Source organism: Grampus griseus, assembly GCF_964374135.1.
Source record: "Grampus griseus genome assembly, chromosome: 1".
NCBI lineage: Eukaryota > Metazoa > Chordata > Mammalia > Artiodactyla > Delphinidae > Grampus > Grampus griseus.
The window spans coordinates 174868926-174893485 of NC_139017.1; the positions used below are offsets into that span (position 1 = coordinate 174868926).

Here is a 24560-nt window from a genome sequence, read left to right on the forward strand (position 1 = left end):
GCAAGCCGGAAAAATGGCGCTTCCCAGTCCCCGAGAGTCCAAGGCGCAGTCGGCGACAAGCGCTACCGCGTCTGACGGGGAGATGGTGCTGCCCGGCTTCCCCGATGCAGACAGCTTCGTGAAGGTGAGCTCGTGAGGCCTCGGGGGCACAGGGAGCCGCCCGCGGCTGACCGGAAGCAGGCGCGGACCCTCTAGGAGGCCGCCCACGCGGCCGCGCGCATGCTGCAGCGGAGCCTCGGGAGGGGGTCTAGGGGCCGCTCCCCGCGCCGGGCACAGTCTTCATCCTCCGGGGATGGGGCCTCGCACGCTGACACCCGGGGACGCCACACTCCCCCGGGTCCTTGATCTTCCGTTTGAGCCCATGTAGTCCCGAGTATGGAGAACCGTCTCCGCCTCGTGGGAAGGGCTTTCTGGTCACCCTGATGTCCCCAGCCTTCGCGACCCCGACCCCGCCCAGGTCTGAGCCACCCGACCAACTCTCCAGAGAGACTTGGCTGCTTTACGCCTCCCGCGGCCGGGATGACGCTTCTTCCCTCTCTTGAGGGCCAATCCTACATAATCCCAAACCCTGGGTTTAATGTCACCTGTTACAGCTGCCACCGAGTGTCCCTCCTGGAGGTGCCATAGAACATTTATCAATGCCTCCTCGAAGGAACATAGAGTTCATTTACATTATTTGTCTATTGGTGCTTAAATATGAACAAACCAACCTGGGATTAAACACCTCATGCATAGCTCTTCCAAGACCATGAAACTAAAATAGTTTGTAAGTTAGCACTACAGATCCTCCAAAACGCCACTCACATTATATCTAATTCATCATTAGCAGATGTTGTTATTAATTCATTTATTTGGTTCTGAATAGTTCCTGGGCCACTAGCCATGGTCCTGATTGGGTGGCTCAGTGCTACCATGTACCCCACCATGATTCAAGTTCCCATCTTTCTCTCTCTTTTTTTTTTCTTGGAAAACATTTATTACACAACTCACAGTAATGTCAGTTGGCCTTGATATGACCAACTGTCATTTACCTATGACAGCCACTTCAGGTTTTTTCTCATTATCACACAACAGTTAAAATAGAGACCTACTTGGCACTAACTGAGCCATAAACACTAGTCCAGCTGTGGACAGTAGCCATTCTAAATTGCTTATCCAAAAGATCTAGAATATTCTTATATTGTCTTTTTTTTCTTTTTTTTTGCTGCACCATATGGCTCATGCCACACCACGTGGCTCGTGCCCCTTGCAGTGGAAGCATAGAGTCTTAACCACTGGACCGCCAGGGAAGTCCCTTATACTTTTTTTTTATTATTATTATTATTTATTTTTGGCTGCATTGGGTCTTCATTGCTGCACGCGGGCTTCCTCTAGTTGCGGTGAGCGCGGGCTGCTCTTGGTTGCGGTGCGCGGGCTTCTCTTGTTGTGGAGCATGGGCTCTGGGCGCAGGGGCTTCAGTGGTTGTGGCACGCAGGCTCTAGAGCACAGGCTCAGTAGTTGTGGCGCATGGGCTTAGTTGCTCCGCGGCATGTGGGATCTTCCCGGACCAGGGCACGAACCCATGTCCCCTGCATTGGCAGGCGGACTCTCAACCGCTGCGCTACCGGGGAAGCCCTTTTTTTTTCTTCTTCTTCTTTTAATAATGAGAGATTACATCTATTTATTTATTTACTTTTTTGGCTGCCTTGGGTCTTCGTTGCTGCACACAGGCTTTCTCTAGTTGCAGTGAGCGGGGGCTACTCTTTTGTTGTGGTGCACGGGCTTCTCATTGCAGTGGCCTCTCTTGTTGCAGAGCATGGGCTCTAGGCACACAGGCTTCAGTAGTTGTGGCACGCAGGCTCAGTAGTTGTGGCTTGTGGGCTCTAGAGCGCAGGCTCAGTAGTTGTGGCACACAGGCTTAGTTGCTCCGCGGCATGTGGGATCTTCCCGGACCAAGGCTTGAACCCGTGTCCCCTGCATCGGGAACCCGTGTCCCCTGCATCGGCAGGCAGATGCTTAACCACTGCGCCACCAGGGAAGTCCCCCTTATGCCTATTTTTCAAAGGCGGAAACTAAGGTTCAAATAAATAAAATAACTTGCCCAAGGACACAGTCAATAGGTAGCAGAGCCAAGACTCAAACCCAGGCTGTTTTGAACATTAGTCATATTATATATGTATTTGTTCTTTCTCTCCCTACTCTCCCAAGAATGTAAGCTCCAAAACTTGGTTTCATGTTCACTGTTGTATCATAAGGGCTTGGTGTAAAATCGGCAGTAAGTGAATATTTGTTGGATGCATGAAGGTCTTCATCATCTAGCACAATTCATTATATATAGTAGATCTTGAAAAAAAATGAGTTGCTGAATGAATGGTGATCCGTGTCTAAAACATGCTTGTTTTTCTGGTTTTTGACAGTTTGCTCTTGGGGCAGTGGTGGCAGTCACCAAGGCATCTGGGGGCCTACCACAGTTTGGTGATGAGTATGATTTTTACCGAAGTTTTCCTGGCTTCCAGGCATTTTGTGAAACACAGGGAGACAGGTTGCTTCAGTGGTAAGTACTGTATATTGGTTTCTCATGTTGAAAAAAAAGACTATAAAGAAGTAGATGATTTTTCCTGAAATTTGTTTTTTTCTTACCATAATTTTCTGTGCTTTAGAGCTATAAAATGTAAAAATGAGACAGTGGGAAATGTTAATTAGGGAAATGTTACTTGGTAAATTTTGAGTTTTACTTTTAAAATATATATTGACTATTGCAGCTATAGACAATGAATCTTTTTTAATTAATATGGGACTTGAAAACCTAGATCCAAGATTCTCTCACACAACTTGGAAAGTCACAAGTATTAGCTTTCTTTTTCTTTTTAATCTAGTTTCTTTTTTAGTAATAACTTTCTAATAAGTGTATTAGGACAGGCATTACACAAACATTGATTTTGTTTAACTGTTGCATGACAGAATTAGAGAATCTGTTTTAGATTTCATGGTAAAACAATGAATGCAGAGTATATTATTTACTTAGTGTTATGTATTTTTTTTTTTAGAATTTAAAGGAAGCTTTGGGATAGTTTCTTCCACCCCCTCAAATAATAGATGAGAAAAATAAGTCTTAGTGAGATTCAGTGAATTGCCCAGTGCCATACAACTAGCAATGTTTTTTGCTAAAGGGTGCAGGTTTTATTAGCTTGATCAAAAAGTATTGGGAATAGTCTAAGCCAAGCCTTGGGAGCTTTCTCCTAGATTATAAACAAATGAATAAAAGTATACAAGCTGATTTTGGTTTTCCTGTCCTTTCTAGCATGAGTAGGGTAATGCAGTACCATGGATGTCGAAGCAACATTAAGGATCAGAATAAAGTGACTGAGCTGGAGGACAAGTTTGATTTGCTAGTTGATGCCAATGATGTTATTCTGGAAAGAGTGGTGAGTATTTCACATTACTCTTAAGGTTACTAACAGATGAAGAGCTTTCGTATTATTAAGTATGAAAAGAAACCCAAGCACCTTAGGAAATGAAAAGAAAGGAAGTTTAGCATTTCTGGCCTGTAATGACATTCCCTCCCTCTGCTAGTTGGCTTCTTCTTCCCAAAAATAACACAGTTGTCTTCAGATATATCACTTCAGAGTATCACTGCCCCGGGGAAAGGCTGTTTTTAAAGTGCTGTATTAGTAATCTACCTTCCAGATTTGCGAATCCCATTTTGTTGCAAGAGAAGAAGCCTCTGGATACAGATCCGAACCAAAATTTCGTCTATTTTTACTATTATCCACAGTCTGCTAAACACCTTGACTTGCATAATTGGAGGGAGATGTGAATCATTTGATCTAGCTGACTGTCTACTTACACCTAATACTACAGCATAACATTCTTTACAGAAATACACACAGATTGTCCAAAACACATCTAACTCTCAGCCATGTGACAGTCCTGCAGATATTTAAATCATGCTCTCCTGTCCCTTGAAGTCATCTCTTCCATGGTCTAAATGCCCACAGGTCTTTCAGTGGTTTCTCATACTTTATGATTTCAAGTCCTGGCATTTATCAGCTGGGTGCACCTCTGTTAATGGTGCCCAAACTGAGATTCCACATCTTTATAAAGTAGACCAGGACGCGCTTCATTCTCACTCTAAATACCGCACCTCTGTGTTTCATACAGTCTAGGGTCTTTTTAATTATTTTAGCGGGCCACAGCATACTGTTGAATCACTTTTGAATTTTCAGCCCAATTCAGAACTGTAAAGAGACTTGATCAAGGGTAGGGAGTGCCTGATAACAGCCCTGTCATTGAGCAAATAATGCTTCATTTATTTGCGATTGATGACTCTCTAATCACCTCTGCTACAGTGATCCACCCTTATAAGTGTGTACTCTCGCACATAATTCTCTGAATGTATTTCGTAAAAATTTTAGGTAATTAGCTCTGTTAACCCTGAAAGGAAGATACTAAATTAATGTCTCTTTTACTCTTAGGGCATTTTACTGGATGAAGCATCAGGTGTGAATAAGAATCAACAACCTGTCCTCCCTGCAGGATTGCAGGTCCCTAAAACCATAGTGTCCAGCTGGAACCGGAAGGTGAGGGCTGCTTTTCAGGTGAACTAGAGCTTTCAGTGTCAGCTTTGCAGTAGGGCCCTTGCCCATTCTGATTTGCATTTCTGTTTTAACTTATTGGACACAGAACTGGCCACTGCCTAAGTTGTTCTCATAAATAGACACAACCTAATTACACCCTCTTGTCTAACCCCCCAGTCTCACACACACACACATTCTTAAATGAGTGGTCTTTGGAAGGCATAAATTGGAATTTATTCTAATTCATCAAGTTGCTGTGTTATAAAGTATTTATATTTGTTGATCATAGGCAGGAGAATATAGCAAAAAAACAAAATGTGAAACATTCCGGCTGCTTCATGCAAAAAACATCGTCCGGCCTCAGCTTAAATTCCGAGAGAAGGTTGACAATTCCAACACGCCGTTCCTTCCTAAAATCTTCATCAAGCCCAATGCTCAGAAACCCCTCCCTCAGGGTAAGTAGTGCCAGCTCTGCCCAACAAAAACGAATCAAGGGGAAAAGGTATCCCTCCCACCTTCCTTTCTTCAAATTCAGAGGGAGCCAGTTAACCCTCCATAACTAGACAAGATGTGAATGTGTCTTTGTCACTGCTTGGGTCTCCAGCACTCTCTAAAGAAAGGCGGGAGCGCCCACAGGACCGACCAGAGGACTTGGATGTCCCCCCTGCCCTGGCAGATTTCATCCACCAGCAGAGAACCCAGCAGGTGGAGCAGGACATGTAAGTGTTTGCCTGTCTGAACGTCCTGCCGTGGCCCTCATCCTCGTGCCGCATTTTCACTCTGTGTCACTTCTGTAACGTGTGAATGAGAACAGAATCTGAGGAGTCCTTATCCTGACGTGCATCTTATCGATTAAACCTCCTGCTTGTGTTCGCAGAGGGCCTCGCACAAGCACCATCTCACGTAGCCCTCATGCAGTCCTGAGAGCTGCCAGTTGCTCTCGTCCCCATTGGACAGATGAGAAAACAAAATTAGGGATGCTAACTTCCCACAGAACTAGAACTTTAAGCCCAAGTTTTCTTAAAATTGTCCTTCCTGTGTACCACTCTGCCTTTCTTGTTAGGTGTGGATGCAAACAAGAAGGTAATGCTCACCAATAAATTCAGTACAGAAAAGACATTTCTCACTGGCAGGATAAGCATCTTGGAAAAACTTTGCTTAAAACAGACAAGAGGACTTTGATTTCAGTTCAAAGAAAAACGGTGATGAAAACTTCCTCAGTGTTGGTCTTTTTCTCACACGCAGCCAGAGTGTCTGAGCGTTTGTGCCTCAGCCCCAGCTCTGCACTGTGAGACCACTAGCTGAGTGCTAGAGAAATAAAGGTAATGAAAGGCAGCCCTGCCCTCAAGGAACTGAGAGACTTAGGATTTTTATGCAAGTATCTGATAGAGGAACTGAAAAAAATATATCATTTGGTATATGACCAACTGAGGTATTGACCACTCTCTCTCACCTCACAGATTCGTTATTCCAAACCACAAGGAGTTACATATCTCACCTTTCTGTATCATCCACAACAGCAGCCGTACAGTGTTCGGCAAATTAGTGCTCAAATCTGTATAAATGAATCGATTTTGAATTATCATACTTTACGGGTGAACAAGTTTCACCCAATTTTTTTTTTTTTGATGCACTTGAATCGTTGTTGAAACAATGATGCTTTTAAAAATATTTTCACAATGGTCTTTTCTTGTTTGTTTTTACGAATTGGATTAAAGCAGTTGTTCTTCCTTGAATCATGGAATTAATCAAAAAGATTTTTCTTTTTGTTTTATTGATTCAGGTTTGCACATCCTTATCAGTACGAACTAGATCACTTCACTCCACCAGACTCAGTCCTTCAAAAGCCAGAGCCTCAGGTAAGTGCCCAACCTTAGCTGATGGATGGTACCCAGGTAGCCCAGGAAGAATCAAATACATAGATTACTGGATGTAATTTTGGCTTTCCTTAAATATTTTTGAAGTAGAAGGTTATGACTTTGAATTATTTCTTGAACTCTTAATTTTGGTACTTTCATGAAAGATGATTCTTAACAGTCTGCTCTTTCTGCCCGTACTTCTGTGATGCAGTTATACAGACCTGTAGGAGAGACACCCTGCCACTTCGTGTCCTCGCTGGATGAACTAGTGGAACTCAATGAAAAGCTCCTGAAGTGTCAAGAGTTTGCTGTAGACTTGGAGGTAACTTGTTAATGACCTGGAATGAAAATTTTCATTTCCTGTGCGTTGACCTACTCAAGAAATACAGAATTAATACTAATTTAAATCTACTTTTTGGTAGAAATTAATTATATTACTCTGCTTTATAACTGACTTCAAAATCGGTAAAGGTAAGCCTGGTAAAATCTTTTTCTCCTGTTCTCCCTTCTTTCTGTGTGTGTTAGCACCACTCTTACCGGAGCTTCCTAGGGCTCACCTGCCTGATGCAGATTTCCACCCGGACAGAAGACTTCATCGTTGACACCCTGGAGCTTCGCAGTGACATGTACATTCTCAATGAGAGCCTCACAGACCCAGCTATTGTTAAGGTCAGTCCCACTCTTGCACGTGAGTGCAAGATTTAGGTGCTTTTCAGTTTACTGTTTTCATCATTTCAACGTAGACCCAATAAAGTTGAGAGAAATAACAGTAACTTCACACTAGGGCACCACATGCTAAACTGCTTTTGTTTCTAAACCCCTGTTAGAAGAGCTAAGGCTTAGCTCGTTACCACCCAGAAAAATGTTAAATCACTTTGATGAGTACTGCAGTGAGCCCATGCTCTCAAGATTGTTTGGACTTAATGACTACCCTTGAAGTTAGCAGAGCAGGTTTCTTAGAATCATCAGCTGTTAGCAGTTACAAGTATGCAATTAGGAGTGTAGAAGGCTGTGGCCCAAATTAAAAGAGGCATTTAAAACTGAACCCATCTTAATCTTTATCCTGTCTTCTAATTCCAGTGTTCTAATAACCTAGGGGCAGAGTTCATTTCAGAGTATAAGTGGCCTTGTGCCACTGTACTGCCTGACTGTGGTTTTGTTTTCAGGTCTTCCACGGTGCCGATTCAGACATAGAATGGCTACAGAAGGACTTTGGGTTGTACGTGGTGAACATGTTTGATACCCATCAGGCAGCACGCCTTCTTAACCTGGGCAGGCACTCCCTCGACCATCTGCTGAAGCTCTACTGCAACGTGGAATCAAACAAGCAGTATCAGCTGGCCGATTGGAGAATACGGTTAGTTTGTTCTTGACCAGGAAATGGGGATGGCAGAAGAAGGCCTCGGCGTTCATTAACTCCCACTCCTGGAGACCTTTGTGCAGGCTGTAACACCATTTGAATCTTCAGTTGAATGTCGTTGGGCTTTTCTCCAGTTGTTTTCGTTGCATAAGGACAACTGGAAGTTTTAGAATAACAATGAAGTTTATGTTGGGCTGATTATGTTACATAGAGGGGAATGTTAGTAAATTTCAGTTTAGTTCTGTAATGTGAGGAATTTAAAAATTTTTAAATGGATTGGTTAAAAAAATGCTTCCTATTTGAAAAAGCTGGGAATTACTATCTTAGATAAACAGTGTGTTATGCTTCATGGAAATAGTTGAAAGAGCCGCACCATGTCAGCATTTGGCAACGCCAGTCTCTTGTTTGTAACTCACATCTCCCGGATAGGGATGCTTGTGTATGCGTGAGATGGTCTCCCATAGGTGTGAGAGGATTCTAAGGTGCAGCGCTGACTTAGCCTTATAGTCAGTGTTTACTATAGTCAAAGGCTGTAACAGAGTCTTGGCCATACTTTGTGGGATTCTTGCTCACCTTGGTCATTTTCAGATGGCCGGCTTCCTCTCTGAGGTTGCAGCTGTTGTATGGAGAAGCACCAAGCTTTTCTCCACTTCTCATGCCAGAATTTCTAAAGAGAATCTAGTGAAGTCCAAATGTAAGATGAAAATGATAAAATCTAAAAACCATTACCTGTTATTTAACCCATGCCACGTGCCATACACTGGGCTAAGATTCAAACTCAGGACAGCAGGGCCCTTATTTTTAACCACATCCTTGCCCTGCTGCCCTTTCTACCCAGCTGTGAAAAGAGTGGCTTGTCATATGAAGATGCAGGAGATGCTGGTAGAACTGTAGTATTGGCCGGGAGAGAATCTTTGATATCAGAAGGAACCAAAAATGTCTTAGCTCCAGCAGCGTAGACAAGTTGAATTGCCGCCCAGGGGGAAGGGTGTGAAACAATGTTCTCTGTTGCAACTCTAGACCTCTGCCTGAGGAAATGCTCAACTATGCCCGAGACGACACTCATTACCTGCTTTACATCTATGATAAGATGAGGCTGGAGCTGTGGGAGCGTGGCAACGAGCAGCCCACGCAGCTGCAGGTGGAGTGGCAGCGGAGCCGTGACATCTGCCTCAAGGTAAAGCCCGACACCCGGGTTCCGCTCAGGTCCCACTTGTTCTTTGCTTTGCTCTTTGCATTCATGAAAAGAGCCCAGTGTCTTGAAGAGCCCAGGGCACAGTATTGATTCCCACTGATCTTGAATATTCGATAATATTTTGCAGAAATTCATCAAACCTATCTTCACGGATGAATCTTACCTGGAACTGTATAGAAAGCAAAAGAAACATCTCAACACACAGCAACTAACGGCCTTTCAGCTGCTGTTTGCCTGGAGGGATAAAACTGCTCGCAGGGAAGATGAAAGTTATGGGTAAGAGACTAGAGATTCTTTTAATCTTGCCAGGTCTGGTAACAAGGAAATAATGGACTTTTTTCCCTTTTTGCCATGAAAGTTGCTTGTTTTCCCAGGGTTATAGCATATAGTGGAACTTGTTGGCTGAATTTAATGTGATCCTGTTGTGTGTTTTATTCCAGATATGTCCTTCCAAACCATATGATGCTAAAGATAGCTGAGGAACTGCCCAAGTGAGTGAGACCTGATTAATATGCTCGCGGACTTTCTCAGTAGAGAAGAGTTGTCCTTCACAGTCCAGCTTCCCTGATTGTTATTGCCTCAAGGCTGTTTACTCAGAGAAGATTAGTGCTCAAGGAAGTTAGCACCAAGGAATGCAGTCTCTGCCCTTGGGCTGCCATTTAGGCAGTAAAACTTCTGAACTGGAACTGTTTCATTGGATATGCCTTACACTGAGTCCCATGTAAGTCTCTGAGCCTATAGCGTCCACTTACAAGGAAGGAAAATGTCTGTACCTTCTTCCAAATTAAGCTATCTTATGATTTTAGACGTTTTATGATGTTAATTGAAGTATAAGCAGAGAATCAAAGTTCATAATCTTCTATCACCTCCTTGCAGAATCGCAGTACAGCAGAGCTGCGGCCCTTCTTTCCAGCTCTCCCGGTTAGCAGGAGGCAGCTGTAAGAGGCTTTCTGCTCAAGGCTCAGTGCAGCAGGGAGCACGTCTAGGAGCAGCTGGCTGGGCTGCCCGGACGTGACGGTGTTTCCTTGGTGTCCACCTGAGCTTTCCGTGCTCTGGCTTTATCTGGTTATTGTCCTTTCCTGGAGCCTTTGAGGGCTGTGTTCCTAGGCGATGAGTTGAGTGTGTTCTCGCTTGCCTTCAGGGAACCTCAGGGCATCATAGCCTGCTGTAACCCTGTGCCACCTCTTGTACGGCAGCAGATCAATGAAATGCATCTTTTAATTCAGCAGGCGCGAGAGATGCCCCTGCTCAAGGTAAGAAAGCTTTTCTGCTAAACGTTCCCAACTCAGCAGGTTCTCAACCCTGTCTGCCAGTGTCTTACTCCTTATGGTGTCCTATGGACGTGAGCTGGTCTCCATTCTAAAAAAATCCTGAAGACATAATAGGATTTAGGAAATCCATTGGGTGTATCTTTATGATAATCAAAAGCTAAAACTCATCCTTTTTTTCATGACCTTATCTTTGATCATCCAACGAGTCAGTGATGTCTAATGATGTCTAATGGGCTGGTTGGCTGTTGTTCAGATGCAGTTAACCCGGCGGGATAAAATGGAGTGGGGATCTCAGCACAGGGAGCTCGTTTTGGAAAACGGGCAGTGGTCCAGAGTGAAGTGATAGTGCCCTGATGAGTGTGTTGGTCACAGAAATGGAAAGCAAAGGACGGGTACAAGAAGTATCTTCAGAAGAAAAGATCGATGGGACTTAATAACAGATGGAGACAACAGCTGCCATCTCTTTTTTTCATTTTTTTGGCTGTACCGTGTGGCTTGTGGGATCTTAGCTCCCAGACCGGGGATCAAACCTGGGCCCTCAGCAGTAAGAGCGCCGAGTCCTAACCACGGGACCGCCAGGGAATTCCCTGCCATTTCTTTTTTTTTTTTTTTTTTTTTTTTTGCGGTACACGGGCCTCTCACTGTTGTGGCCTGTCCTGTTGCGGAGCACAGGCTATGGACACACAGGCTCAGCGGCCATGGCTCACGGGCCTAGCCACTCCGCGGCATGTGGGATCTTCCCAGACCGGGGCACGAACCCGTGTCCCCTGCATTGGCAGGCAGACTCTCAACCACTGTGCCACCAGGGAAGCCCTTCCCTGCCATTTCTTTTGGAGCACGATGCTAAGTGCTTTAGAGGTATTCCCCGACTGGCAAGTGGATTTGAAAATAACGGAGGTGGAGTCAAGGACAGTTCACTCCACATATAAAGCCAAGGTGATGGGAAACATGAGAACCTTGGATAGAAGAGGGGAATTCAGAAAGAGCTAACTGTGAAGGAGATGCTAAAGTTTAGGAAAATTTAGATGAAAGCAGGGTCCCCGGCCCATAATCCAGATCCATACATCTACGTCTATGTGCGACGCATGGGCACGCACACACCAGCACGCCTCTGCTTTTGTGTAGATAATGCAAGATGTCAGGTAAATTTGCATGTTTTTTTTGTTTGTTTTCGTTTTTGTTTTTTTGTTTTTGCGGTACACGTACCTCTCACTGCTGTGGCCTCTCCCGTTGCGGAGCACAGGCTCTGGACGCGCAGGCTCAGCGGGCATGGCTCACGGGCCCAGCCACTCCGCAGCATGTGGGATCTTCCCGGACCGGGGCACGAACCCTCGTCCCCTGCATCAGCAGGCGGACTCTTAACCACTGCGCCACCAAGGAAGCCCTGCATGTTTTGATTTGTGTTTTATTGGGACAGTTTTTCATGTTTTGTCTAAGTAGTGTCAGCATGTGGTAAATCATGTTTACAATCTTTTGAAAGATTATTGATTCCAGAAGACTTAAAATCAGCCCCTTTGCAAAGGTGAAAAAGAAGAGAATCTGAGGATAAACATATTTACTGTCTTCATGTTAAAATTTCTTTCTTGGCTCTATACTTTTTCCAAGTAAAGAGAGAAACGCTGGTGACAAGAGAAGAATCTTTATCAAGCTCTTTGGAGTCCTTCCACATTGTGCCTTGTTACGATAAAAGGTTTTATTCTTTCATCCAACAAATAATTATTGAGCACTAAGTAATTATAGTGCCAGGCACTGGAAGGGATGAAGGGATGAGAGAAGATCTCTGGGCTCTTGAGAAAAACACCGTCTAGTGAACGGACCCTCCTGCGCTGAGGGGGAAGAAATGTGTGTATCATCAATTCAGGGAACTTCTCTCAAGTTCTCTTTGTTTTTACTTTTCAGTCTGAAGTTGCAGCTGGAGTGAGGAAGGACGGGCCACCACCCAACCCTGAGGTACCGGGATGTGTTTATTGTTGCTTCTTTGGGGGAGACATCAGTCAAAGCCAGCGCGGACCCAACCTCCCTGACAGACACCAGGGCCTGACACCTCGGGCAGAAGGCTGCCCCCTGCTTGCAGGTTGCTCGTGTCAGCCTGGTGCTTTCTTTTTGTTGCAGAGATTGGAGAATGCTCTCTTCGGCCCCCACGACTGCTCCCACGCCCCGTCAGACGGCTGTCCTCTCATTGCAACCAATGGTAATGAAAAGCCCTCTGGAATATCCTGGACAGCTGGGGCTGCCTGGTGTGCCATCCCACAGGCTTCGACCGTGCTGACTTCCCTCCCTGTAGGGCCTGTGCCGGTGCAGAAGCAGGAGGGCCTCCCCACTGCCCGAGAAGAAGAGGAGGCCCTGCCGGGCTCCGGATGCCTTATCGCTACCGCTGTCATCACGTTATTTAACGTGAGTAACATCTTCGGGGAGGGGAGACAGACCGGGGGGACGTACTGGGTTTATCACACAGGCTGTCTGCCTGGAGTGTCGTGGCCACCTCTGAGCCGAGCACCAGAAGTAGAAGCCAGCAGTGGTGGGAGTGGGCATGGAGGCCATCAGCCAGGTGGTGTTTGCTGCCCTGACGAGGAGGCCTGTGGGAGGTGGCAGAGGATTCTCTGTGCACTCTGCGTGAGGAGATCCTCAAGGGAGGGTTGACATCTTGATACTCACCGATGGCCCCCCAGGGAAGTGGGTGTGGGCTCCAGGGGCGCATAAGCAGGGACTTTTCCCGAACATCCACGGTCAAGGGACAGTTCACCCTGATTCCCAGAAGGGGTGGAGTGATGTCTCCGATGAAGAGTGTGTGCTGTGTATACCTTCCTGACAGCTGCCAGCACCACCTATATGTGCTCTGGATGAAAAAGAGAAGATTTAGAGAGCATTTCTCCAGTCTGGCTCGTTAGAGGAAGTGAGCTGCAGGAAATCAGGCACTAGGAAGTGGGTAGGAGCTTGTTCCCCATCCCAGAGAGAGGCTGAGTCCTGGTAGGTAGTGACTTCATCCAGTGTGGAGTCCCATTGTGGCCCGCCTGAGCCCAGCCGTGTTCCTGGAATCGGGCTGGGATGCGACAGAGCTTATCCCGGTCTATCCCACCCAGCACACTTCTCCTTTCCGCCAGTGACTTGAGCTGCAGGTTCTTTGCACAAGGAAGACCAAGGTGCATTTGTTGGTCAGGATGGACAGATACTGAAATGACCAGGGACAAAAGGAAAACGCACAGATAAAATTCTGAATACAGCAAGCAATAGATGTGGTAGAAAGGAAAACCCATAATTTCTAGAAAGAAGGAACTGAGAAAGAGAAGCAAGAATACTGTCTATATGGAAAAAGACAAGTGTCCAGCTTAGCAGATGTTCAGATGGTTAAGAAGCTGGTGATCCAGTAGGTTACGGGATCACCGTTCACAGCTATTCCACCACACTCGGATGCTGGGCCAAAGCCAGGGAGGTGAAGTACCACCTGCAAGATGTACCACCCGGGAGTAAACTTTCCTTTTCACTTAATTACATACATTTAGTCTTGCTTCATGTGAAAAGTCTAGGAGCTTTAGTTGACCGCAGAATTCATTGAGCCGCAAAGTGATTAGGCAGCTAAAGATGAGAGCGTGAACTTGCGGCTGTGTGGACGTGTAAGTGCTGTGCCTGGTCTAAAGGATGCTGGATCCCCTCGTGCCCTGTGTGGCAGGGAGCCTAACTACAGAAAAAGCCAAAGGATAGCACATGCTGATGAACCCAGGTGGAAGCAACATTCTGTTGCATAATTTCATTGGTTACCTATAAAGGTGTATGATTTTAAATTTCAGGTAATTTCAGGTTACAACCCCACATTTTAGAGCCAGCCAGACCTGGGTTTAAATCCTTGTTCTGCACCTATTAGCTGCAAGGCTCTGGAAGACTTTCTTAACTTCTCCCAGCCTCACTTTCCTCATCTGTAAGATGGTGAGAATAATGCCACATAGCTCATAGGTTGTAAGGACATGGTGAGAATTCATTGATTCAATAGATATGTATTAAACACCCTCCTGTGTGCTATTACAGGTTATTACAGTGCCTTATGCATAGGGGAGACTTTAAAAAAAATAGTCGTTAATATTGTCAATCAACTATACTTAAATTTTAAAAATTTAAATTAAAATTGTTTTGGGGGTTTTTCTTTGGGTTGGGGGGTTGCTCCTGTTTTTTGTCTGTTTTTATTTTTTTTGCTTTGTTTTGTTTTTGTTTTTGTTTTTTTTGCAGCTTACTCTTAGTTTCCCAACCAGGAATTGAACCTGGGCCACTGCAGTGAAAGCACCAAGTCCTAACCACTGGACTGCCAGGGAAGTCCCAAAAAAGTTTTAAATAAAAAAATAAATTTAAGTTATTCCCTGGTGGTCCAGTAGTTAGGGCTCCGTGCTTCCACTGCAGGGGCCACGGGTTTGATCCCTCATTGGGGAACTAAAATCCCCGTATGCGGCATGGCGTGAATGAATGAATGAATGTCAACTGTTAGTATCATTACTGTTACTGTTATTCCTCTTGCTTGTATCTTAATGTCACAGAATGATTACATGAGTGATCATTTTCTGTCCCTGCAGGAACCTAGTGCTGAAGAAAATGGAAAGGGTCCATTAACAGTTGCACAGAAAAAAGCCCAGAACATAATGGAGTCCTTTGAAAATCCATTTCGGATGGTAAGTAATGGTTGTGTATGTTAAGGGCTGACAGAAGAGGCAGAGCTTTCTGTAGCTGTAGGTGCCTTTTGCCTGGAAAAGAAGCTGAGAGTGTTCAGAGACTGGAAGCCTCAAAACTGTGAAGTCGTCCCCGGCGGTGGGTTGAGACCTGGGGTCAGGTCTTTTGAGACAAAGCCAAAAAGAAGACCCCACTTGAGGGCCAGGCAGCCGCGGCCAGGCTGATGCTTTGCACTGAGGCCTCCTAAGATGGAACCAGCAAGAAAACTCCCATCTCAGCGCCACTGACCTCTGGGTCCGGATTCCGTTTCTCAGCGGTTAACGTGACTGCGTCTCCATCTCTCCAGTTTCTGCCTTCACTAGAATCCCGGGCTCACGTCTCTCAGACAGCAAAGTTCGATCCATCTTCGAAAATCTATGAAGTAAGTGGATTTGTCACCCTTTCTAAGAGTGACTTTCTAAGAAAAGGGGACTTCTTAATTTCTTAAACCAGGTTTCTGTTTTAAACAAGCCCATCTGTGAACCTCCCTGAAAGTGAATGCAAGAAGCACTTCATATATAAGCATTGTTTCCAGAGAGAGCAGCCAGACTTTAATCAGATTTTCGAAAGCATTGGGGGACTTTTTAAGAAACAGATCTTTGGTTTTTGTTTTTTTAAATTGAAGTTTAATTTACTTGGTGTAAAGTACAGAGATATGAAATGTACAGCTGGGTGCGTTTTGATATATGAATATTATGAGGTCCGTAAAGGTGGCGGCTTGCATTTTAAAGCACTCTGTCGTGTATCGTGTGGTTTGTCTTCAGCAGCATCATGAGTAGGAATGAGAGCACATCTTCCCTGGGTCCCCGTGAGATGTTCCTGGGAGCCCGCATGTGAATTGTCTGTTAAAAGCCCTCTTCCTCCCTGCAGAAAGTAGCGCTCTGGTCAGATAGGTGGCCTGCCTCCCTCTGCTCCCAGCACCACTCTTTCTTTAGGCAAGAGAATCAGGCCGACACCCTGATGGGCCTCCACCCTGTCACTGCTGGTTAGCCTGCCGCTGTTGGACGGGGAGTCAGGCAGGGTTTCCCCCACTGGCTGTGGCACACTCAGCAGCCATCCGTCCCTCACCGTGCTTGCTGGTTCCTGCCACCTAGATGCGTTCTAAGGCCGCAGGTACAGGTGGTGCCGTAAAGAAGCGCGTCAGACTTGCGGGAGTCCCGCCTTGAATCCCGTCTCCGCCATTTATCAACCACGCCCCTTGGACGAGTTATCGTAGCTTCTCCGAGACTGCTTCCTGTCCGTAAAGCAGGGGTGATGTTAATGCCACTGTCCCGGGATCACAGAAGGGACTGAATGAGAGGGTGCATATGTGAGCATCCAGCCCCGTGCCTGGGGTACAGCTGTACTGTGTCCTTCTTAATAAGTAGCTTATAAATAAAGCCAGCCTGAGGTTTTATTTTGTGTGTCATTAGATATGGAACTTATAACCTAGAATGTATATACCTGCCAGGTTAGCATGCTCTGCATCACCTCATTAAAAAAATAAAGCATTCCTAGGTGGCTGAGTTCTGGAGTTTTTTGTTTTGTTTGTTTTCATTATAGATCAGCAACCGTTGGAAGCTGGCAAGCCAGGTACAGGTACAAAAAGAATGTAAAGAAACCGCCAAGAAGAAGGCAGCTGAGCACACAGGTAGCGCAGCGTCTGCTTCCTCAGAGACTCAGCGCATTCGTTAGAGAACAGCCCTTGCACGGCGTTCTGTCGATTTAATCGTTCAGCGACGTGCCAGATACAGCAAAGCAGCCTCCACCCTGCTGAGGGATGGCGGACGGTCAGCCGGTAGATGTGTGAGCTGTCAGGGCAGCGGGTACTTGCTCAGAGAGCGAGGTAGGAAGTGCTGGGGGATGGGCCTGAGGGGGCGCCGGGCTACTTCCCTACGGCAGTCAGTGAACGTGGCATTGAGCAGAGACCTGCAGCGATCGGGGGGAGGGTACCGGACCGGAGGCCCAGCGAGGCCAAGGCCACAGCTCGCCGTGCTGCTCAGCGTGGGCAGGAGGCCCCGGGGATGAGGAAGGCGGGAAGGAGGGGAGGGCAGAGAGCAGGAATCCGTTGTCAGGACTTTAATTCCAAGTGAGTTGGGAGCCTTGCAGGGTTCTGAGCAGAAGAGGGACATGCGCTGAATTAGGCTGTGGAGGCCTCCCCCTGGAAGCCGCGCAGAGGGCAGGGCAGGGAGTCCGGTCAGGAGGCAGGGCCGGAATGCAGGTGCAAGGGGACGCTGGCGTGGACGAGCTGGGGACAGAGCAGGTGGTGAGAAGTCAGAGCCTGGGTGTGGCCCGTAGTGAAGCCGACAGCGTGGGGTGAGGACTCAAGGGTGGTCCGTGGACTCGAGAGGTTTCGTCCTGAGTGCCTGAGGAGGTGGGGCTGCCGTCGACAGTGAGGCTGAAGAGGGAGCCGGTTTGAGGCGGACGAGGTTTTGGTTCTGGTCCTTCACGTGTTACAGTTGAGATCCCGACGCAGCACCCTCAGAGGTGTCCCGTAGGCCAGTGCATGAGGGGCAGGTGTGGGTGTGGACTGAGACGGCGGGTGATGAGAAGAGCATCTGGGCCCGAGCCCCACGGCAGCCACCCTGTGGGGATTTGGGGAGGTGGGGTGGGACCAGCAAAGGGGGCTGAGGGGCAGGGAGGGCACGCGCAGCTGGGGCGACCGCTGTGGGCAGAGGAGGGCGGAGGCTGCACAGAGACGGTTCTCTCTCTTGCAGCTGCCCGGGACCAGGCCAAGGAGGAGTGCGGAGCAGCAGCGGAGCAGGCCGTGTCCGTCCGCCAGCAGGCCGCCGTACGTGCTGGCTTTTCTGCGTTTTCTGGTTGTGGTCAGGATTGTTCTCAAGCATCAGGAGGGCTTGCCCTCAGCTTTGGATTGAATGCTTCCTCCCAGTTCATGCTGGCTTGTCAAGTGGTGCTGCCTCGTGCCCCTTGAGAAGGTTGACGCTGTCATCCCTCTTCGACGTTCCTCCCTCCGCATTTGGGATAAACGTGCCCCTCGCCTGTAGAAGTAGACAGGGCTTCAAGCCCGCGCTGTGTCCCACTCCTCCTGGGAGCTGTGTCACTCCCCGGCACCCAAACATTCTGGAATGCTCAGCCCCAGCCTTTCGAAGTGGCCCGATGTCATTCTCCCTCTGGGAGCTCGTCTCGGTCCACCTGGCGGCAGCCCCGCCCAGACTGCCCGCCGGCGCTCCTCTCCCCATCACCGAATCAGTCGTTACAGCCCAGGAGGCGGCGGGTCCCTCGCGCTGTGCTCTCTGCAGGGCACGCGGGGCGTGCTGCTCTCTTACGGGTCTGTTCAATCCACAGCTAGAGAACGCTGCCAAGAAGAGGGAACGAACAACAAGTGACCCGGGGACGACAGAACAGAAACAAGACAAGAAACGACTCAAAATTTCCAAGAAGCTAAAAGACCCAGATCCACCAGAAAAAGATTTTACCCCATATGACTACAGCAAGTCGGATTTCAAGGCTTTTGCTGGTGAGGCCAGAACTGGTGCCCTGCAAGGACTACCTGCCGTGTCACATGGGGTAAAGAAACAGCGGGCCTTCGGCGGAGCTTCAGCTCTGCCTGACACCTGGCACGAAGCAGGAGTTGTGAGGGGCAAGACAAGGACACAGTGGTGACCGGACAGAAACCCACCTCCCTCAGCCCCTGGGACTGACTTGTAGGAGCCGCTCTGGTGGTTCAGCACTATGGTGTCTGTTCTAATCGTGGCTTCATCCTTCTTCACAAGAGCTTGTGTTTTCACACACACACACACACACACACGATTTGGTTTGTTGAGAAAACCTGACGTCCAGGAGATGAAGCTCTGTGCTTCCTGAGCCGGTGAGAGCCTGTCTACCTTGAAGGGGCTGAGGCTGGCATTCCTGACTGCAGAGCAGCCTCCTTGGCAACACAGCAGTCTTTTCTGCAGGAATGTCACCTCTGGTCCCAGTTTACTGACAGTGGCTTCATCCTGCACAGAAACCAGATAGATTTCCTTGATGTAAAGTGGCCAGTGCTTTAGCCACCTGCCCCTGACCTAAGAATAGACCTGTGAGAAATGAGCCTTGTCTCCAGGCTGCCCTTAGCTACTGGGAACATGATCTGTGAAGTTACATCAGCCAGAAGTTTCTCTCGGTAAAGGGGTAGTGGACTGACAGCCCACACTGCCTGAATGTTGTGCCCCCGGCCTGGTAGTAAGTCTGTTGTGTGTATTCACTCACTCACACGATCACCGGCGTCTCTTCTCTTACCTTTCAGGAGACAGCAAATCCACACTTTCTTCCCAGTTTGACCCAAATAAGCAGCCACCGTCTGGCAAGGTAAGTAATAGACTGAGAACCCCAGCATGCTCCAGGTGCGTGTTTGTTGACCTCTTCCACTGCTTGGAAGACAGGTCCATCTAGGAATCCTTTTTGCATATCTTTTCCCTCACCTCATTTCTTCCCAAGTACAGACAATACCCGTCAACTATTCTAGCAAGAAAAAAATGTTTTAAAGAGTCTATAGAAGTGGGTGTGTGGTTTTGAAGGGTGTTGCTCTGTTTGCTGCCATGGGAATTACAGCCACAGGCCGAAACCCTCCCTGTGGCTGCTGGCACAGGCCTGCCTTTGCCCCCCCACCCCACCGTGGGCGTTGCTTCCAGTCAGAGCAGAGGGTGGCTGGACGTCTGGCATGGGGGGCGGGGCGAGGCCCACGTGGAGCCCTCCCGTTTCTTCAGTAGCTCATCTGTATGGCCTCGCCTTCAGAAACACCCAGAAATGTCCAGTTGCAAGAAAACCAAAGTCACACCAGTGGCGCTGGAGTCCTTGATGGGCCATCTGAGCTCAGGGGTGTTTTCCTGTGCGTCTTGCAGTCATGGTTGTCACTCAGCTTCAATGGCTTCTTTTCAGAAATGCACTGCAGCCAAAAAAATTAAACCGCCGATGGGAAACAAAAGCATGTCTTTTCCAACTGGAAAGTCAGACAGGTACGTGCCAGATGGCCGGCGTGGCCCGGGAAACCCGGTGAGCGGCTCGGAGGCCTTAGGTGGAAAGACTTTCAGACGGCCTCTCCCAACCCGATCCCGCCCTTTGTCATTTGGAAAACTAGCTGGGACAGGAGAGGTGATCGCTGGATGCCAGTCACAGCCACGGCCTCCCCGGGCTCCAGTCACCCTCAGTGCTGTCCCGGTACCATACGGTTTCCCAGGGGCACCTCGGAGCAAATAGGTCTGAAGTTTGCCTAGATCAGCTTGTTTCTGAGGAATGAGAAAAACAGTCCGTAAGCAAATGTGGGTTGTCATTGTTCAGGAATATTTTAGTTAGAGGTGTGGAACCCTGATCCTTGAGGCAGACCCCGAGGTCACAGGACTCGCCCCCAGGCTGTGGCCGTAACGGAGGGACCTGCCTGTGGATCTCAGTCAGCCCGGCCGTTCCGGCCCCGCTCTTGTCTGCGGGAGTTGTGGGGCACATTGCTGCCCTGCTCAGTCCTCGCAACCCCCAGACAGTCCATTTTCCCTCCGTTCTGCATGATTAAGGTTCACAACGTTTATAAACTGGCTGAGAGCCGACGTTCAGCCACACTGGAAGAAGTAACTCTCTTGTTTTCGTGCTGTCTCTACAGAGGTTTCAGGCACAATTGGCCAAAGAGATAGTGTTGGAAGAGACCCTTGGGACCCTCCCATGGACTGGAAGCACCAAATGGTGGTGCTGGTTTTGTACAGACTCATTTTTAAACCATTAAAAATAATTCTTACTGGAAGAAAGCTGGTTCCTGACTTTTCTTTTGCGGCCACCACGGCTCTGGCAGGAGAGAGCAGATCTCATCTTGTCCAGATCGCCATCGTCAGTGGCCTCGGGTAAGTGTGCCCTTGGGGTGTGGTTTCTGGAGAAATCCAGAACTACCTCCAGGGGGGAATGCAGGAGGCTGTCCTGTGACTCAGGAAAGGGAGGCCTGGAGCACAGCGCTCACCCGACTGTCCATCCCGAGAGTTCTCACTTGTTCACACACCTTCGGATCACATGAATGAAGCCAAATGGTGGAAAGGACATTCGGGAGGGACCGGTGGGTGCCTAGAACCAGCGGGGCTTCACGAGGGCCTGGTCTCTTCTCTGCTTCTTTCTCTCTCTCTTTTGTTTTTACACTTTTTTTCCCAATTATAAAAGTAATAACAGGGCTTCCCTGGTGGCGCAGTGGTTGAGAGTCCACCTGCCGATGCAGGGGACACGGGTTCGTGCCCCGGTCCGGGAAGATCCCACATGCCGCGGAGCGGCTGGGCCCGGGAGCCATGGCTGCTGAGCCTGCATGTCCGGAGCCTGTGCTCCGCAACGGGAGAGGCCACAACAGTGAGAGGCCCGCGTACCGCAAAAAAATAATAATAATTAAAAGTAATAACATGTTTATTGTAGGAAATGAGGAAGACATAGATAAATGCCAAGAGAAAAATTAAATCATCTTTAATTCTACCACACAGAGATAACCTTTAACATTTTGATAGAAAGGCTTTTTACCATGTATATCTTTTCTTCTTTAATAAATGCATTTGCTTTTGGCTGTGTTGGGTCTTCATTGCTGTGCGCGGGCTTTCTCTAGCTGCAGCAAGCGGGAGCTACTCTTTGTGGTTCACGGGCTTCTCATTGCGGTGGCTTCTCTTGTTGCAGATCATGGGCTCTAGGCACGCAGACTTCAGTAGTTGTGGCGTGCAGGCTCAGTAGTTGTGGTGCGTGGGCTCAGTAGTTGTGGCGTGTGGGCTCTAGAGCACAGGCTCAGTAGTTGTGGTGCACGGGCTTAGCTGCTCCGCGGCATGTGGGATCTTCCCGGACCAGGGCTGGAACCTGTGTCCCCTGCATTGGCAGGCAGATTCTTAACCACTGTGCTACCAGGGAAGTCCACCATGTATATCTGTAACTTACAAACGGCTTTATATTTCTATAGTCTTTCACCTTTTTTTAAAATATTTATTTATTTATTATTTATTTATTTGGTTGTGCCGGGTCTTAGTTGCAGCAGGAGGGCTCCTTAGCTGTGGCATGCATGCGGGATCTAGTTCCCTGACCAGGGATCAAACCCGGGCCTCCTGCATTGGGAGCACAGAGTCTTCTCCACTGCGCCACCAGGGAAGCCCCTATAGTTTTTCACCTTTAAAGTTTATATTATGAGACTTTTCTCATTCTAAAATTCATTTTAGAATTATTAAACATTTTTAATTATTATTAAACATTTTAATTATTAAACATTTAGATTTCTATCTTTGTAATATTTTTAAGGCAACACTGAACTTCTTGTATAAATTTGTGACCCCAGTCTGATTATTTCTTCAGAATTCTATTTGATTTTAATCCTGAGATGGGCTATCAAATAAAGAAAGCACAGAATGATACCATTATTTGGGGGTTTTTTTTTATAAATAACGGTTTGTAAAAAAATATTTTACAAATATTTAAGCAAGGAACCTATTTTCTTGGAAGTTTTTCCCACGAGTTACTGAGAGGGCTGACTGCGTGTGAGCCCTACAGGGCTGCCAGGCCAGACATGGCTGTGCCACAGAGCAGTGCCCCCAGGACAGCCAGGGTCTGTACAAGGTAGGGCTGGAGCGGTTGAAGCCGACAGAAAAGCCAAACGATCGGTGGCTTGCACAAAAAGATGTTTCTCCTCTGTCTCTTCTGTAAATAACAGTCAGCCCAGAGCTGGTGCGGCGACTGCTGGTCCTGACTCCGGCTGCTGTCTTGTTGCTCTACCGTCCTCAAGTCAAACACAGGGCTGCCACCTCGTGGGCCTGGTAACTGCCCCAGTGCCACCACTATCTCCTCATTCTGTTTAACTGGAAGGAGGGGAGATCAGCCAACGTCCACTTCCCATTGGCCAGAACTTAGCCCCATGACCACAGCAAAGGATACTAGGAAAGTCGTTATTTCAGTGCCCAGCTGAAAATCCTGGGTACTATCATTGTATAGTCAGAATTTGGAAAGAATGGACATTGATACACAGTGAGCTGTCTGCCAAAAAATGCCAGAGTCTCAGCTAAGAAAAATAGACAGATGCGGGGGCGGGGGGGGGGGCGGTTCCCTGGTGGCCCAGTGGTTAGGATTCTGGGCTTTCACTGCCGTGGCCTGGGTTCAATCCCTGATTGGAGAACAGATCCCACAAGCCATGTGTCACGGCCAAAAAAAGATAGATGGGAATGTGTTTAAGCAAGAAATTGTATTCTACTCAGGACAGCCTGAGGAGGCTTCCTGAAAGGTACATCTGGGTCGCACTTGGAAGACGAAGGGAAGAAGTGCAGAGAACCTTGTAGCCAGTGCTACAGAGTGGGCCTCTGATAGAGACCGGCTGGAAGCTGGTTAGAAAAGCAGATCCCCAGGCTCCACCCCAGACCAGCCCTATCAGGATGGAGGGTTGGGCCCGGACACCTGGTCTGAACTCTCCAGATGGTTCTTTTATGCGTGCTTAAGTTTGAGGACCACGTGCTATAAGCAAGGCAGTGGGCCCCAGACCGCGTTTAGTGGGCTTACCACTGGTCAGAGGTGAAATGAATAACGGAGACAATGTATTAAGTTTCTCACAGAGGTAAAATGATTCCTTGTCCTGTATATCCTTGCTCGTTTTGTCTCTGGTTTTGTTTTTTAATAAGATGGAGACCATAGACCGTAGGAGTAGAGGTCTTTTTTAAGTGTCTCGTCTTGCAAAAGAAAAACTTGGCAACCGATGTCAGTGCCCAAATGTGTGTTTGAAATTTGGCCCATGGAACCCCAGAGTCCAGGACCACTGAGCCATGGGATAGGGCCAAGAGCCTTGGGGGTTTGGAGAACAGCTGTAGTTCCGTTTCCCTGAAGCATCAAGTCATGGGGAGATTGTTCGGATCCCCAAGGACCAGGGAGGATGTGCCAGTGTATGGAGGGGCGCATGTCAGTCGGGAACTGCTCAGTGATTCTGAACTCTCAGCGATTCTGAACCGTGGAGGCTGTGACGGGACCTGTGCTCTGGGAAGATGATCTGGCAGGGCCGGGTGGGGTTGGAGGTAGAGAATTTATGAGTAGAAGGGCTCTTTGCTCCAGGAGGTACACTGCTGTTTGTGGTCCTTAGGAAGCTTGCCATAAGCATTTTCAACCAAGTAACACCACGTACTGGCCAAATTCCCACTCATAACCACAGCTGGCTGAACACGATGCTTAAAAAAAAATGACTCCAGGTGCTAAACAATGACAGAAACGCATTCCTGCTCTGTGGCAGCCCCATTGCCTTGGACGGTGGCTGTTCACCCACCTCTTGTCCTCGTATAAACGATCTACCCTTTAGGAGGTTGGGACAGTTGACCCACTGGAGAGTAAGGCTTTACAACTGAATTGTAAATGCATACTGGTCTGAATTTGGAGAAACGTTTCATATGATACCTTGGTTTTTTCCATCCTGATTTTCCCTATCAGTTGTAGATTTAACTGGGCTGTATAACAATGGCTACTAATGGCAAAACCACAGTTCTTCCTCCTTGTGATCTGAAGTTGGGTGACATTTCTGGGCTCTATGTCCTGTACATGTGGGGAATTTTTTGCTTGAAATGTATTCAGGGCCGTTTTCTTTGAACTTGGAGGGTCTGAGCTACTGCTATACATACCAGCCTAGAGGTCCTGTTTGCTGTTGGCGCTTGAAGCCGAGACCACAGCTTTACCTCCTCTACAGGAGGGGCC

The 24560-nt window shown here is 47.8% G+C and overlaps 1 protein-coding gene across 1 annotated transcript; it reads left to right on the forward strand.

The window, feature by feature from the left end:
* Positions 1–20635, forward strand: EXOSC10 (exosome component 10). The gene is made up of 25 exons (XM_082667899.1): positions 1–124; positions 2397–2533; positions 3281–3404; positions 4455–4559; positions 4846–5011; positions 5161–5275; positions 6340–6415; positions 6627–6737; positions 6941–7084; positions 7582–7772; positions 8796–8952; positions 9098–9246; positions 9411–9461; positions 10112–10223; positions 12141–12191; positions 12354–12432; positions 12526–12635; positions 14798–14893; positions 15238–15312; positions 16473–16560; positions 17627–17700; positions 18216–18387; positions 19156–19217; positions 19788–19864; positions 20500–20635. The coding sequence occupies exons 1-25, from the start codon at positions 14–16 to the stop codon at positions 20528–20530; spliced, it is 2664 nt and encodes an 887-aa protein (XP_082524025.1). The 5' UTR covers positions 1–13; the 3' UTR covers positions 20531–20635.
* The last annotated feature ends 3925 nt before the right edge of the window (positions 20636–24560 follow it).

Excerpts from the sequence above, each read along its gene's own strand:
- EXOSC10 (XM_082667899.1), top strand. The coding sequence starts at position 14 with ATGGCGCTTCCCAGTCCCCGAGAGTCCAAGGCGCAGTCGGCGACAAGC. Across the intron at positions 125-2,396 it reads ATGCAGACAGCTTCGTGAAG|TTTGCTCTTGGGGCAGTGGT; the intron begins GTGAGCTCGTGA and ends GGTTTTTGACAG. Across the intron at positions 7,773-8,795 it reads CTGGCCGATTGGAGAATACG|ACCTCTGCCTGAGGAAATGC; the intron begins GTTAGTTTGTTC and ends TTGCAACTCTAG.